This window comes from Ruditapes philippinarum, unplaced genomic scaffold (assembly GCF_026571515.1).
Source record: "Ruditapes philippinarum isolate M1 unplaced genomic scaffold, ASM2657151v2 ctg485_1_1_1_1, whole genome shotgun sequence".
Taxonomy (NCBI): Eukaryota; Metazoa; Mollusca; class Bivalvia; order Venerida; family Veneridae; genus Ruditapes; species Ruditapes philippinarum.
Genome location: NW_026855545.1, coordinates 18,348 through 31,544, shown reverse-complemented (window position 1 = coordinate 31,544; position 13,197 = coordinate 18,348). Strand labels below are relative to the sequence as shown.

General features: G+C 34.7%; 1 protein-coding gene across 2 annotated transcripts in view; it reads right to left on the bottom strand.

The window, feature by feature from the left end:
• The window catches only part of LOC132743674 (coiled-coil domain-containing protein 174-like), a gene marked incomplete at its 5' end in the record, with an annotated part of 65,573 nt that overhangs the window by 37,443 nt on the left and 14,933 nt on the right, over positions 1-13,197 (bottom strand). For both annotated transcript variants that reach the window (XR_009627600.1, XM_060732226.1), the window contains 2 exon segments: positions 4,796-4,938; positions 11,097-11,195. Coding sequence is in view for 1 of the 2 variants with exons in the window: in XM_060732226.1 (XP_060588209.1) it covers positions 4,796-4,938; positions 11,097-11,195 (242 nt within the window).

Sequence of the window (13,197 nt, the reverse complement as noted above, 5' to 3'; positions counted from 1 at the left end):
GAGAGATGAAAGATCATCCGTGATGTTGTTTAAGTTTAGGTATGTTGACTGTCTACTGATAAAAAATAATAACAGTTTGAAATATTTAAATCAGTTTGACAATTATAATAAAATTTCATTAATGACCGATTAAAAGTCACTGTTTACTGTGTTAATAATGTTAATACTTTCAAATATGAAATTATTTATAAATGTAAAGTGCTGAAGTGTCCAGTCACAAAACCTATTAAAAAAATAATATTCTTCATTGTTAAAAAGTATTTCATATCTGTTTAATTTTTTTGACTGATTTTAGATGAAGTCAATTTTATAGTAATTTATTTATTTATTTTGTATTTGTAGATCACCAGAATGGCCAGTTGAAGCAGGAAAGCTCATTTCAGCCAAAAAGACATACAGTAACTGCTATAGTTTAGGCAATTGAGGACTTCCCAACCTCAGGGTTCCCACTCTTAGATATTTTGAAAATTTAAGGACTTTTCCAGGACTTATCAAGGACCTTTTTTGATTTTTTAAGGACTTTTTAGAAGATAAAATTTCAAGCTATTTGATTTTTTTTGTCCTTTGAATATGTTCATGGTAATGTTTAGCAACACCAATATAATACATATAGTTCATGACATAAATCTAACTCTATCTAAGAAATACATTCAGTGTCTATAAATAATGAAATGTACTTTGTGACAGAAACTGTTTTTGCAGGTTGTGTGCCATTTTCATGTAATTTTGCTGTTTTTAATGTTTCAAGGGATCACTTTTTGACCAGATATTCATAGTACTTATTAAATAAGTTACCACACATTTGACCTCAGTCCACTTAAAGGCTTCAAAGAATGGCAAAAGCATGTCACACTGAAGGGTAAAATTATGAAAACTGCCTGCAGGTGATTCGACATTCAAAATTTCACAACTTTCATGTTTAAATGTTGTATTCTGCTTAAGTCAGTGCTACGGGAGGGGGGCGGTGTTCAAAAATGTATATTTGGGTATGTTTGATTACATCTTAGTGAAATTGTATATTGTATTCATGATTAAAACACAATTTTATTAGTACAACACATTATTTTTAGTATATATTGGCTATACTTAGGTATTTCGTGCTACCCGTGTGGCCAATTGGCTGTGCTCTGCCTTTACAATAGTTCATGTATGTAATCAGGGCTTCCACTAAGTTCCAAAATTTGGAAGTCAGACACTGCAAAATCTCTGATATTGGAAGTCACATTATATAGGTAAAGAAGGAAAAGTAGAACTTAAGGTGATTCCGCTTTGTCAGCCATGTTTGTTTTCACAAAGTCTGTCCAAAGTGAAAGTAGGCCAAAATTCATATAACAACAAAGCTCTTATTTTAAAATGATGAACCATTTGAAAGTACACTTCCAGGTTTATATTTGAAGGACAATTATAAACAAAAATAAAAATGATAACAATAAGAATATTTACCTTGAATGTGCTACTTTTCTGAAGACCAAAAACATTCTGTTGCAAAGTTTTATGCACAGTTCATGAATGGCAAAATCCTTTTTTAAGTCTGTTTTAGTGCCTACAAAAGCTATTTTTTGCAGCAAATACAAAAATCTTTCAAAACTTAACTCCAAATAAATCCATATCTCATGTCCTTCTAAGCACATGGCCTCCATTATTTTTTGTAAAAAAGTAGTGCAAGGAGACAATCACCATTTATAGCCTTATGAACTACAATCAAAATGAAAACACAATCAGACTTTAAAATCTAAACTTTTTATTGTGTAACAGTGAAGTGTGTCTGTTTGTCATGTTCAGAAGAAATAGGTAAATTATTTTTATTTTCATGGTACTACTTATTTCACATGACATGGAGGCCATGTTTTTTCAAAGTCAGATAAACTAATTTCCTAAGGTTTATATTTTTTAAAGTTTTTTGTATGTTCTGCAAAAAGTAGCTTTTGTAGGCACTAAAACAGACTTTAAAAAGGATTTTGCCATTCATGAAATGTGCATAAAACTTTGCAACAGACTGTTTTTGGTCTTCAGAAATGAAGCACATTCAAGGTAATTTTTCTTATTGTTATCATTTTTATTTTTGTTTAAAATAGTCTTTAAAACATAGAATTGGAAGTGTACTTGCAAATGGCTCATCATATAACAATGTGAGCTTTGTTGTTATATGAATTTAGGCCTACTTTCACTTTGGACCCACATAGTGAAAACAAAAATGGCTGACAAAGCAGAATCACCTTAAAGAAGTCACAAACCAAAATCAGGGAGTAAATGACTCCCAAACTTCCATTAATGGACGCCCTGTATGTAATACTATTGTTAATTTTATATTGAATTTGATATACCTTTGGCTTTTAGCATGGTTGTGAGCAATTAGGATAAAAAACATTGCCCAAGGAAACAACCATACCTGTGAGCTTTCATCTTTTTCATGTGCTTTGAGCACAGGCCAATCAAGCAAACTTGAGGTCGATTTGTGACTGTCTTATAAGATTTTCCATACAAAACCGCAATAGTAACCAGAAAATAAATGTTAAATCTCATAAATGTCAAAATTGGCCTCTTAAAACACTTGTAAATCGAAAAATCATCAACATTCAAGATGCGGAAATCAATATACTGTGCTAAGACCGCCATTTTGGTTGTTTGATTTACCTCCCCTTTTCCAGACTAATTCCCGTACCTTCCCGGACTTTTTTCTGTATCAACACTAATTCCCGGACTTTTCAAGGCCGGGAGCTAGCGTTTTCAAATTCACGGACATTTCCCGTTTTCCCGGACAGCGTGGGAACCCTGCAACCTCATTACTGACTTGAAATGATGTTTTTGATTCTATTCATGTGTATTTTATAATTTAAATGTTATTCAAAATAGGCATATTTATATGTCTATTTTACATAATACACAGCTGTTATAAATATTATAAATATGTGTTTGTAATCACAATGATATATAACTGCTAGCATATATCTTAAAAAGGATAGGAATGCCTCCCTTGCAGAATTATTGGCTCCACCTTTTTCTGATTGGCAAATTTGATGGTGCAAACTTATTATATTGACCTTGAGGAGCATGGCTATTTGTAGAAGATGGGGCCATGTTCTGTCTGCCTTGTGTTTCCACAATGAAAAAAAATACAATTTTATAAGATGTTGTCGTGATTTGAAAACTAAAGCTTAAGAGCTTCATATCCAGAGCATTTGTGGCCCCAAGCTAGCCCAAAACATGGAGATTGCTATAACATTTATTCCAAGTGTATCTTTTTTAAATTCAAAATATATATTTTTCAAATGCTTGACAGAGTTTCATATATGTAAATGTCTCAAAATTTTCCAAAATGTCTCAAACTTTTTCTGGAACATGAGACATATTGTCTCATCAAAAAAAATCCTTTCCCTGTCACTGCATTATTGAACCAAGGGGCATGATTCAGTTTCGTAATGATTAATTATAAAATACTACATGCTATACATCTTTGCTCTTTACATTGTAGTTGCACGCAATGATACTTAAATATGTTTTCCTAGTTATCCTTTGAGCAGGCCCAATTTTGACATCACGAAGCCTAACCCTGTGTTCGGTAACATTATAAGTAATATTTCTGCCATAATGTTTTAATTTTTCTCTATTGGTTCAAAAGATATAGAGCAGACACTAAATTTTGAATATATACAAAATTACTGTGGCATTGACTGAGAGAGGTCAAATCTGAGCTCTGCACAACCTCTCATTTCTGCCAAATAGTTTCTATTTCCTTCTACCGATTCAAAAGATACAGACCAGACATGAAATTGTAACAGATGGGCAACCAGGTGCATAACATTATAAGTGAAAATGCTTTGGGTGAATAATGACATCCTATGTATTGGTGCTTTGCATTTCAATGTTAAAGACTCAAAAGTGAGATGGGTGACACCAAATTATTACTTAACCATATTTGAAGATCATGCAAAGTTTAAATAAATACTTAGGAACAGATATCATTCTGTGTACATAAAACATTGAAAACTGTAAGAAATGTGCCTAAAGGAATAGTTGTTTCTCCTGGAATAAAGTAACTCCAGTATCAGTGCATTATCCTCAAACTTATGACATTACTTACAATTCTCTAGTCAAAGTTTGCCATATGTGTTTTAAGAGGCTGTTACAAACTAGAGCTGCCACTGTCATGGCATGAATATCCCTGCATACCACTTTGTCAGAATCAATAGTGGTCATTTAGAGCTCAAGGACAACCTCCCTGCCAAATCTGAGGTTAGTAAGCTAGTGCACTGCTAAGTTATGTATTCTACATGGTTTTAGCGGCAAAGATAAGTGACCTTTACTTTGACCTACCGACCTCAAAACAGAAACTGCATCTGCATGACTTGAAAACCCCACCCCCATTCATGCGGCTTTGTCTGGGGGTGTTTTATGATTCTGAAGTTATTGGGCAGACAAACGTTTTTTAAGTCAAGGCCCCAGTGACCTTGACCTTTGACCCAGTGACCTCAAAATCAATAGGGGGGGGGGGTCATCTACTAATCATGACTAACCTACATGGCAAATATGAAACTTTTGGGTCAAAGGAATCTTAAGTGATTGGGTGGAAAAAAAATCTTAGTCAATGCCCCTGTGACCTTGACCTTTGACCTGGTGACCTCAAAATCAATAGGGGTCTTCTACTAATCATGACCAATCTATATACCAAATATAAAGACTGTGGGTCAAAAGATTATCATAAGTTATTTGGGGGACAAGGAAAAACCAACGGACGGCCGAAACATACTAATTACTGAATGAAATATTGGAACTTTAAAAATATACCCTTGCATACCATTGTGTTGTACATCAGAATAATGTATGGGCCCTTGTTTCTCCTCTTCCATTCTCTCCATCTCCTCTTTTTCACATTTTTGTCTTTCCATCTCATGTATCATTTCTTTAGACATTGAATTTAGAATATCTTCACTCTTCCCCCTTGATTAAAAAAAAATATCAGAACATTATTTTATTTGTTGTTTCACCAGATACAATTAATCTTGTTCTCTATTAGACAGTTTTGCAGTAAATTGATTGGCATTACAAGTGTTTAGAAATTCCTCATTTCTGCACCTGCACTATCATGTTTTTATGCAATTAAGTTCAAGTTGCTTGCATCAGATAAGAATACTGGACAAATTTTCTTTCAACTTTGTCATGTTGTGGTATGGGTTTTTATGCCACACAAAAACACTGTCATAAAACAACATTTGTGAAATAATTGATGAAGGAAGAGCCCTATGTACCTGGCAATACAGCTTGCAAATCACTGTTTACCAAATTAGTTATTTAAAGATGCTTTACAAGTACATAGCATGGCAATTTCTTAAAACTTTAACATAACGAGATATGTTTGTAAAACATGTATGCCCCATATCGGCAGCCAATAAGTCATTAAATCAGGTTATTACGACTGATTTTTGACCAAAAATCAATAAGGATTAATTAATGGTCATGATCAGTCACTAGGTAATTGTGACTGCAAAGGTTGTGTGCAGCAGTTTTATGACAAAGATATTACAAATCTTACCAAATAATATATGCATAAATTTTATGAATCATGTAGGCCTCATTAATGACAGACAAGTTGTTATATTACATAAGACCTTAAAATGTGTATACCAAAAGGATTTTTAGTTTAATAAAAAATATCAACCAAGGCAACTTGAGTTGTTGAGTTATTGGTAGAAAACCATTTTGAAATACAAGGTCAATGCAACCTTGACCTTTGACCCCCTGACCCCAAAATCAATAGGGTCATCTACTGGCCAAGACCAATGCACCTACAAAATTTGAGGGCCAACAGCCCATAGCTTGTCAAGTAATTGATCGAAAAACCATTTTAAACTACAAGGTCAATCCAACCTTCATCTTTGATCCCTTGACCCCAAAATCAACTAGAACTATCGCTGAATGTGATTCATACCCCCAACAATGTCCTTGACAGAAGACGACTTGGAAAGGTGGTTAAGGGAATAACTAAAGAGGCACAAATACATTAAAAACTAGAAATGTGTCATCATGCCACGGATGCCCCCGCATGCAGCCAAAATTTCAGATGGTGCATTAATTATTTTTTTCATTTTAAGTTCAAAGCCCTTAAAACTTTTCAATGTTAACACAAACCATTTCCATACAATGTTCAAGGCACTGAAATTATTCAGTCTTAACCTTTTAGAAATAGCATATTGCATATTTGCAGCCAAAATAATGGCTAAAAGAATGAGTGGTGAAACTGAAAGTTCAAAATTTTTCCAACATTCAGGAAAGATAAGTTTGTCTAAAATCATTGAACCATGACCAAATTCAAACTTAAACTGCTTATTCCTAAGATGTATCTATATTATTTTCAAAGTGAAAGAGACAAACTCTGCCAAAAAATCATCAAACCATGACCAAATTCCAACTTGACCTGCCCATTCCTTTGACATATCCATATGTCAAATTAAAGTTGAATATGTGACACTGTTGGGTAGATAATGAACAGAAACTGTAAATTTCATATTATTTTCAAAGTGAAAGGGGCATTACTCTGCCAAAATCATTGAACCATGACCAAATTTGAAGTTGACCTGAGCATTCCAAAAACATTTCCATATGTCAAATTTGAGTTGAATGTGTTGTACCATTGGAAGATAATAAACGGAAACTGAAAAATTTCATATTACTTTCAAAGTGAAAGGGGCATAACTCTGCCAAAAATCATTGAACCATGACCAAATTTGAACTTGACCTGCGCATTCCTTTGACGCATCCATATGTCACGTTTGAGTTGAATGTGTTGTACCTTGAGGGAGATAATGAATGGAAACTGAAAATTTCATATTATTTTCAAAGTAAAAGGGGCATAACTCTGCCAAAAATCATCGAACCATGACCAAATTCGAACTTGACCTGTATTTTTTCATGACATATCAATATGTCAAGTTTGAGTTGATTGTGTTGTACCATTGGGGAGATAATGAACGGAAACTGAAAATTTCATATTTTTTTCAAAGTAAAAGGGGCATAACTCTGCCAAAAATCATTGAACCATAACCAAATTCGAACTTGACCTGTATTTTCTCATGACATATCCATATGTCAAGTTTGAATTGAATGTGTCCAACCGTTCTTAAGATAATGAACGGAAACTGAAATTTCATATTATTTTTAAAGTAAAAGGGGCATAACTCTGCCAAAAATCATCGAACCATGACCAAATTCGAACTTGACCTGTATTTTCTCATGACATATCCATATGTCAAATTTGAGTTGAATATGCCCAACCGTTCTTAAGATAATGAACGGAAACTGATGATGACGGAATGACAGAATGACGGAAGGACGGAAGGACGGAAGGATGGAAGGACGGAAGGACGGAAGGACGGAAGGACGGAATGACGGAACAGGGTAACACTATATGCCCCGGCCATTACATGGCGGGGGCATAAAAATTATCTCTGCTGAAAAAAAGATTGTACAGGTAATAGTATAAATATATATTATCAAATCATGTTCGAAACAGTTACAAATAACCTTTCATTTTCCCAATGTACTTAACATGTTATAAGTCAATTTTTGACCTTCAAGTGTGGCCTTGACCTTAAGCTTGCACAAGGGTAAGATGTGTTTTGTGTTGGGATGAACATTTGAGTAAAGTTTGAAGAAAATCTTTCAATTAGTATAGAATTTATAGAGCGGACACAACATATTGTCTAGTATTGATTGTATGTAAATTTAAAGACTTAAAAAGGGGCATAACTTTGTCCAAATGCAATACAGAGTTATGAAACTTGACAAAGATAACTTTGTCCAAAATCATTGAGCCATGACCAAATTCAAACTTGAACTGCTTATTCCTAGGATGTATCTATATGTCAAATTTGAGTTTGAATGTGTACAACTATTGACAAGATAATGAAAGGAAACTTTAAATTTCTGATTTTTTTTCAAAGTTCAAGAGGGATAACTCTGTCAGCTATCATTAAACCATGACCAAATTCGAAATTGACCAATGCATTCTTATGACATATCAATATCTTTAACTGGAGTTGAATATGTACAACTGTTGGGGAGATAATGAATGTGAACTGAAAATTTCCTTCTTTTTTTTCAAAGTAAAAGGGGCATCACTCTGCCAAAATTCATCGAACCATGACAAAATTCAAACTTGACCTGCGCATTTCTTTGACGTATCCATATGTCAAATTTGAGTTGAATGAGTAATACCCTAGAGGAGATAATGAATGGAAACTGAAAATTTCATATTATTTTCAAAATGAAAGGGATATCACTCTGCCAAAAGTCATTGAACCATGTCATGACCAATTTCTAACATGTCCTTTGCATTCTTTTAACATATCCATATGTCAAATTTGAGTTGAATGTGTAATACCGTTGGGGAGATAATGAACAGAAACTGAAAATTTCATATTATTTTCAAAGTGAAAGGGGCAAAACTCTGCCAAAAATCATTGAACCATGACAAAATTTGAACTTGACCTGTATTTTCGCATGACATATCCATATGTAAAGTTTGAGTTGAATGTGTAATAACGTTGGGGAGATAATGAACGGAAAGTGAAAATTTCATATTCTTTTCAAAGTAAAAGGGGCATTACTTAGCCAAAAATCATCAAACCATGACCAAATTCGAACTTGACCTGTATTTTTTCATGACATATTCATATGTCAAGTTTGAGTTGAATGTGTATTACCGTTGGGGAGATGAACGGAAACTGAAAATTTCATATTATTTTCAAAGTAAAAGGGGCATAACTCTGACAAAAATCATCGAACCATGACAAAATTCAAACTTGACCTGTATTTTCTCATGACATATCCATATGTCAAGTTTGAGTTGAATGTGTAATAACGTTGGGGAGATAATGAACAGAAACTGAAAATTTCATATAATTTTCAAAGTGAAAGGGGCATAACTCAGCCAAAAATCATCGAACCATGACAAAATTCAAACTTCATCTGTATTTTCTCATAACATATCATATGCCAAATTTCAGTTAAATGCGTACAACCGTTACTAAGATAATGAACGGAAACTGATGATGCATAATGACAGAATGACATAAGATGGAAGGAGGGTGACCTTGACCTTTGACCTAGTGACCACAAAATCAATAGGGGACATTTACTAGTTATGATCAATCAATATTAGAAATATGAAGACTTTGTGATGAATAGTTTTCAAGATAATAAGAGGAAACAATTCTGACATTTAAGGCCCCTGTGATCTAGTGACCCCAAAAGCAATACGGATCATCTGTTGCTTATGACCAATCACTACGTGAAATATGAAGACTTTGTGATAATTACTTTTCAAGATAATGAGCCGAAATCCTCTACCATTCAAAGACCCTTTGACCATGACCTGGTGACCCAAAAATCAATAAGGGTCATCCACTAGTTATGACTAATCAATATGTGAAATATGAAGACTTTGTGAAAAATAGTAACCAAGATAAAAAGCGGAAATCATCTAAACATTCAAGGCCTCTGTGACTTTGATCTTTGGCCTAGTAACCCAAAAATCAATAGGGGTCATCTACTAGTTATGACCAATCAATATGTGAAATATGAAGAATTTGTGATGAATTGTAACCAAGATAATGAGCGGAAACCATTCTGACATTTAAGGCCCCTGTGACCTTGACCTTTGACCTAGTGACCCCAAAATCATAAGAGGTCATCTTCTATCTATGACCAATCAATATGTGAAATATGAAGACTTTGTGATGAATACTTTTCAAGATAATCAGTGAAAACTGTTCTGCATTTAAGGCCCCTGTGACTTTGACCTAGTGACCCCAAACTCAGTACGGGTCATCTACTAGTTATGATCAATCACCATGTGAAATATGACCACTTTGTGATGAATATTTTTCAAGATAATCAGCAGAAACCATCTTGACATTTATGGCCCCTGTGACCTTGACCTTTGACCTAGTGATCCCAAAATCTATAAGGTCATTGACTAGTTATGACCAATGACTATGTGAAGTATGACAACTTTGTGATGAATACTTTTCAAGATAATCAGTGGAAACCATTTTCACATTTATGGCCCCTGTGACCTTGACCTTTGACCTAGTGACCCTGAAATCAATATCTACTAGTTATGACCAATCACTATGTATGTGAAATATGAAGACTTTGTGATAAATCATTTACAAGATAATCAGCGGAAACCATGTGGTCTACAGACAGACAGACAGACCAACATCAGCAAAAGGGGGGGGACCTGTTTTACAAGTGTCATGACCTTGACCTTCAAAGGTAGAGGTCTGGGTGTTGGGCATGACACATCATCTTATTATTTTGAACATTTGTAGCAAATAATTTCAAAATCCCTTGATCTATGAAGAAGTTATGCACCGGGCACAAAATATACCCTGTAACGAACTATTTTAATCTTTTACCTCCAACAGTTACCCTGACATTAGAGGTAGCGAATGGTTGTTGACATATTGTATTATTATTGTGAACATTTGTTTCAATCCCTTCATGGATAGGCAATAAATGGACGGGACATAACATATACCCTCAAATAGACAATGTTGACGTTTAATCAACAAGTTTGACCTTGACCTTGGAGGTAGGGGTCCAGTTTTGTGCATGACACATTGTCTTGTTATAACAAACATTTGTGCAAAGTTATTTCAAATGCCTTTGATAAATGACCGAACACAAAGTGTGACAATAATTACGGACAGAATGCAAAGGCAAAAACAATATGTCTCCCAAAACCCGACAATATGTGCGAAGGCACTTGATGACTTTGAAAGTTTCGTCAAAATTCCTTGAGAAATGTTGCTCACAGAAGAAATTATTAACACCCACCTGCGGACAAACCTCAATCTAATAGCTAGTTTTTTCCTTCAGAAAACCTGGTTAATAATACAAAAGGGCCATGATGGCTCTGAATCACTCACCAGAAACAACTGTTTTTCAAATGCACTTGCTGAAAGTAAATCTACCAAGCGGTTTCAGAGAAGAAGATGAATGTTTTCACATGACGACTGAGCATCCCCTTTGATACTAATAGCTCACCCTGAACCTTCGGTTCTGGTGAGCTAGAAAAGGGAACGAAAATCTACCTCTTTATAACTTGAAGAATTCCATCCTGTCTTTGTATATCCGGAAGATCTTTCGTTAAACAGCGCCTTGCTCGACCAAATGCATCAACATAGTCAACCCTGAAGTTTGTTAAACAGTATATATTTGATATGGCCAACCCTTTAGAATGTTATACCACATACAGTAGAACTTTAATGCGTCAAAGTTCAATTCCCTGATTTTCTCAATGTGTCGCAGTAAACACAAGCCCTGCCAAATACTGGCTAATACCAGAGTCTGAGAGATATAGATAACAGAGATAAGCAGCTCCTATATACTCCATTAAAATATCACTCATGCCTATCAAATGTGAAAAACAAGAGCACCGCTAGGCAGAGCATTATGCCTGAAAGTACTTTTTCTTTGAGTAAGGATGAAGCATTTGTAAGACATGGGAATTAAATACAGTATTACCTCCTTCAAAAAGCAATCCTCCTTTATAGCTGAAGAACATTTATGTATATATACAGTTGCTGTGTTCAAAACACCACTATCAAGTTGTTATCTTGTAAGTAAAAATGCTATAACAGATGGACGAAAAGACGTCAGGGGTATAAAGCTGTTAATCCTATAAAATTTACAGCTGTAGGTTGATTAATGCTTGAGTTATTGAACGAAAACTGTTTCCAGTTTAAAGATGATAGTAACCTTAATCTTTGACCTTGTGACCCCAAAATCAATAGGGGTCTTCTACCCAATATGGACAATCATCCCATGAAGTTTGAATACTGTGGGCCAAATGGAACTAGAGTAATGCTCTGGAAACCATTTTCAGTATTAAGCTAATAGTAACCTTGACCTTTGACCTTGTAACCCCAAAATCAATAGGGGTCTTCTACCCAATATGGACACTCATCCTATGAAGTTTGAAAACAGTAAGCCAAATGGATTTTAAGTTCTGCTGCGAAAAACAATTTTCAGTTATATGGTAATAGTGACCTTGACCTTTGACTGTGTGACCCAAAATCAATAGAGGTCTTCTACCCAATATGGACAATCATCCTATGAAGTTTGAAAACTATGGACCAAATGGAACTTAAGTTATGGTGAGGAAACCATTTTCAGTTTTAGGGTAATAGTGACCTTGACCTTTGACTTTGTGACCCCAAAATCAATAAGAGTCTTTATCCAATATGGACAATCATCCAATGAAGTTTGAAAACTGTGGGCCAAATGGAACTTAAGTTATGCTCCGGAAACCATTTTCAGTATTTAGCTAATAGTGACCTTGACCTTTGACCTTGTGACCCCAAAATCAATAGGGGTCTACTACCCAATATGGACAATCATCCAATGAAGTTTGAATACAGTGGGCCAAATGGAACTTAAGTTATGCTCCGGAAACCATTTTCAGTTTTAGGGTAATAGTGAACTTGACCTTTGACTTTGTGACCCCAAAATCAATAGGGGTCTTCTACCCAATATGGGCAATCATCCTATAAAGTTTGAATACTGTGGGCCTAATGGAACTTAAGTTATGCTCCTGTTCAGTTTTACGGTAATAGTGACCTTGACCTTTGACCTTGTGACCATAAAATCAATAGGGGTCTTCTACCCAATATGTACAATCATCCTATGAAGTTTGAAAATTGTGGGCCAAATGGAAGTTAAGTTATGCTCTGGAAACCATTTTCAGTTTTAGGGTAATAGTGACCTTGACTTTTGACCTTGTGACCCCAAAATCAATAGGGGTCTTCTACCCAATATGGGCAATCATCCTATGAAGTTTGAATACTGTGGGCCAAATGGAACTTAAGTTATGCTCCGGAAACCAGATTGCTAACGGACAGATGGACGCCAGGGGGTATAACATAATATGCCGGAAATTCTTTCGGGTATATAATTAGACATTTTGTAGCAAAAAAAAATAGTTTATGTACATTTGATCCTTTTATTTTATACACCATTTGAAAGCTAAATCTTTTATCTATTGCTACATGCTGGTAACATTCCTTGCCTTTCACTTAATAAAACATAGCAGAACATACCCACTGAGCCAGCTTTTTCGTAATATGAATAATTTTTCAACAAAAATTAATAAGTAGTTCTCTTTAAAAATTGATATATCATTTATTTAAATGG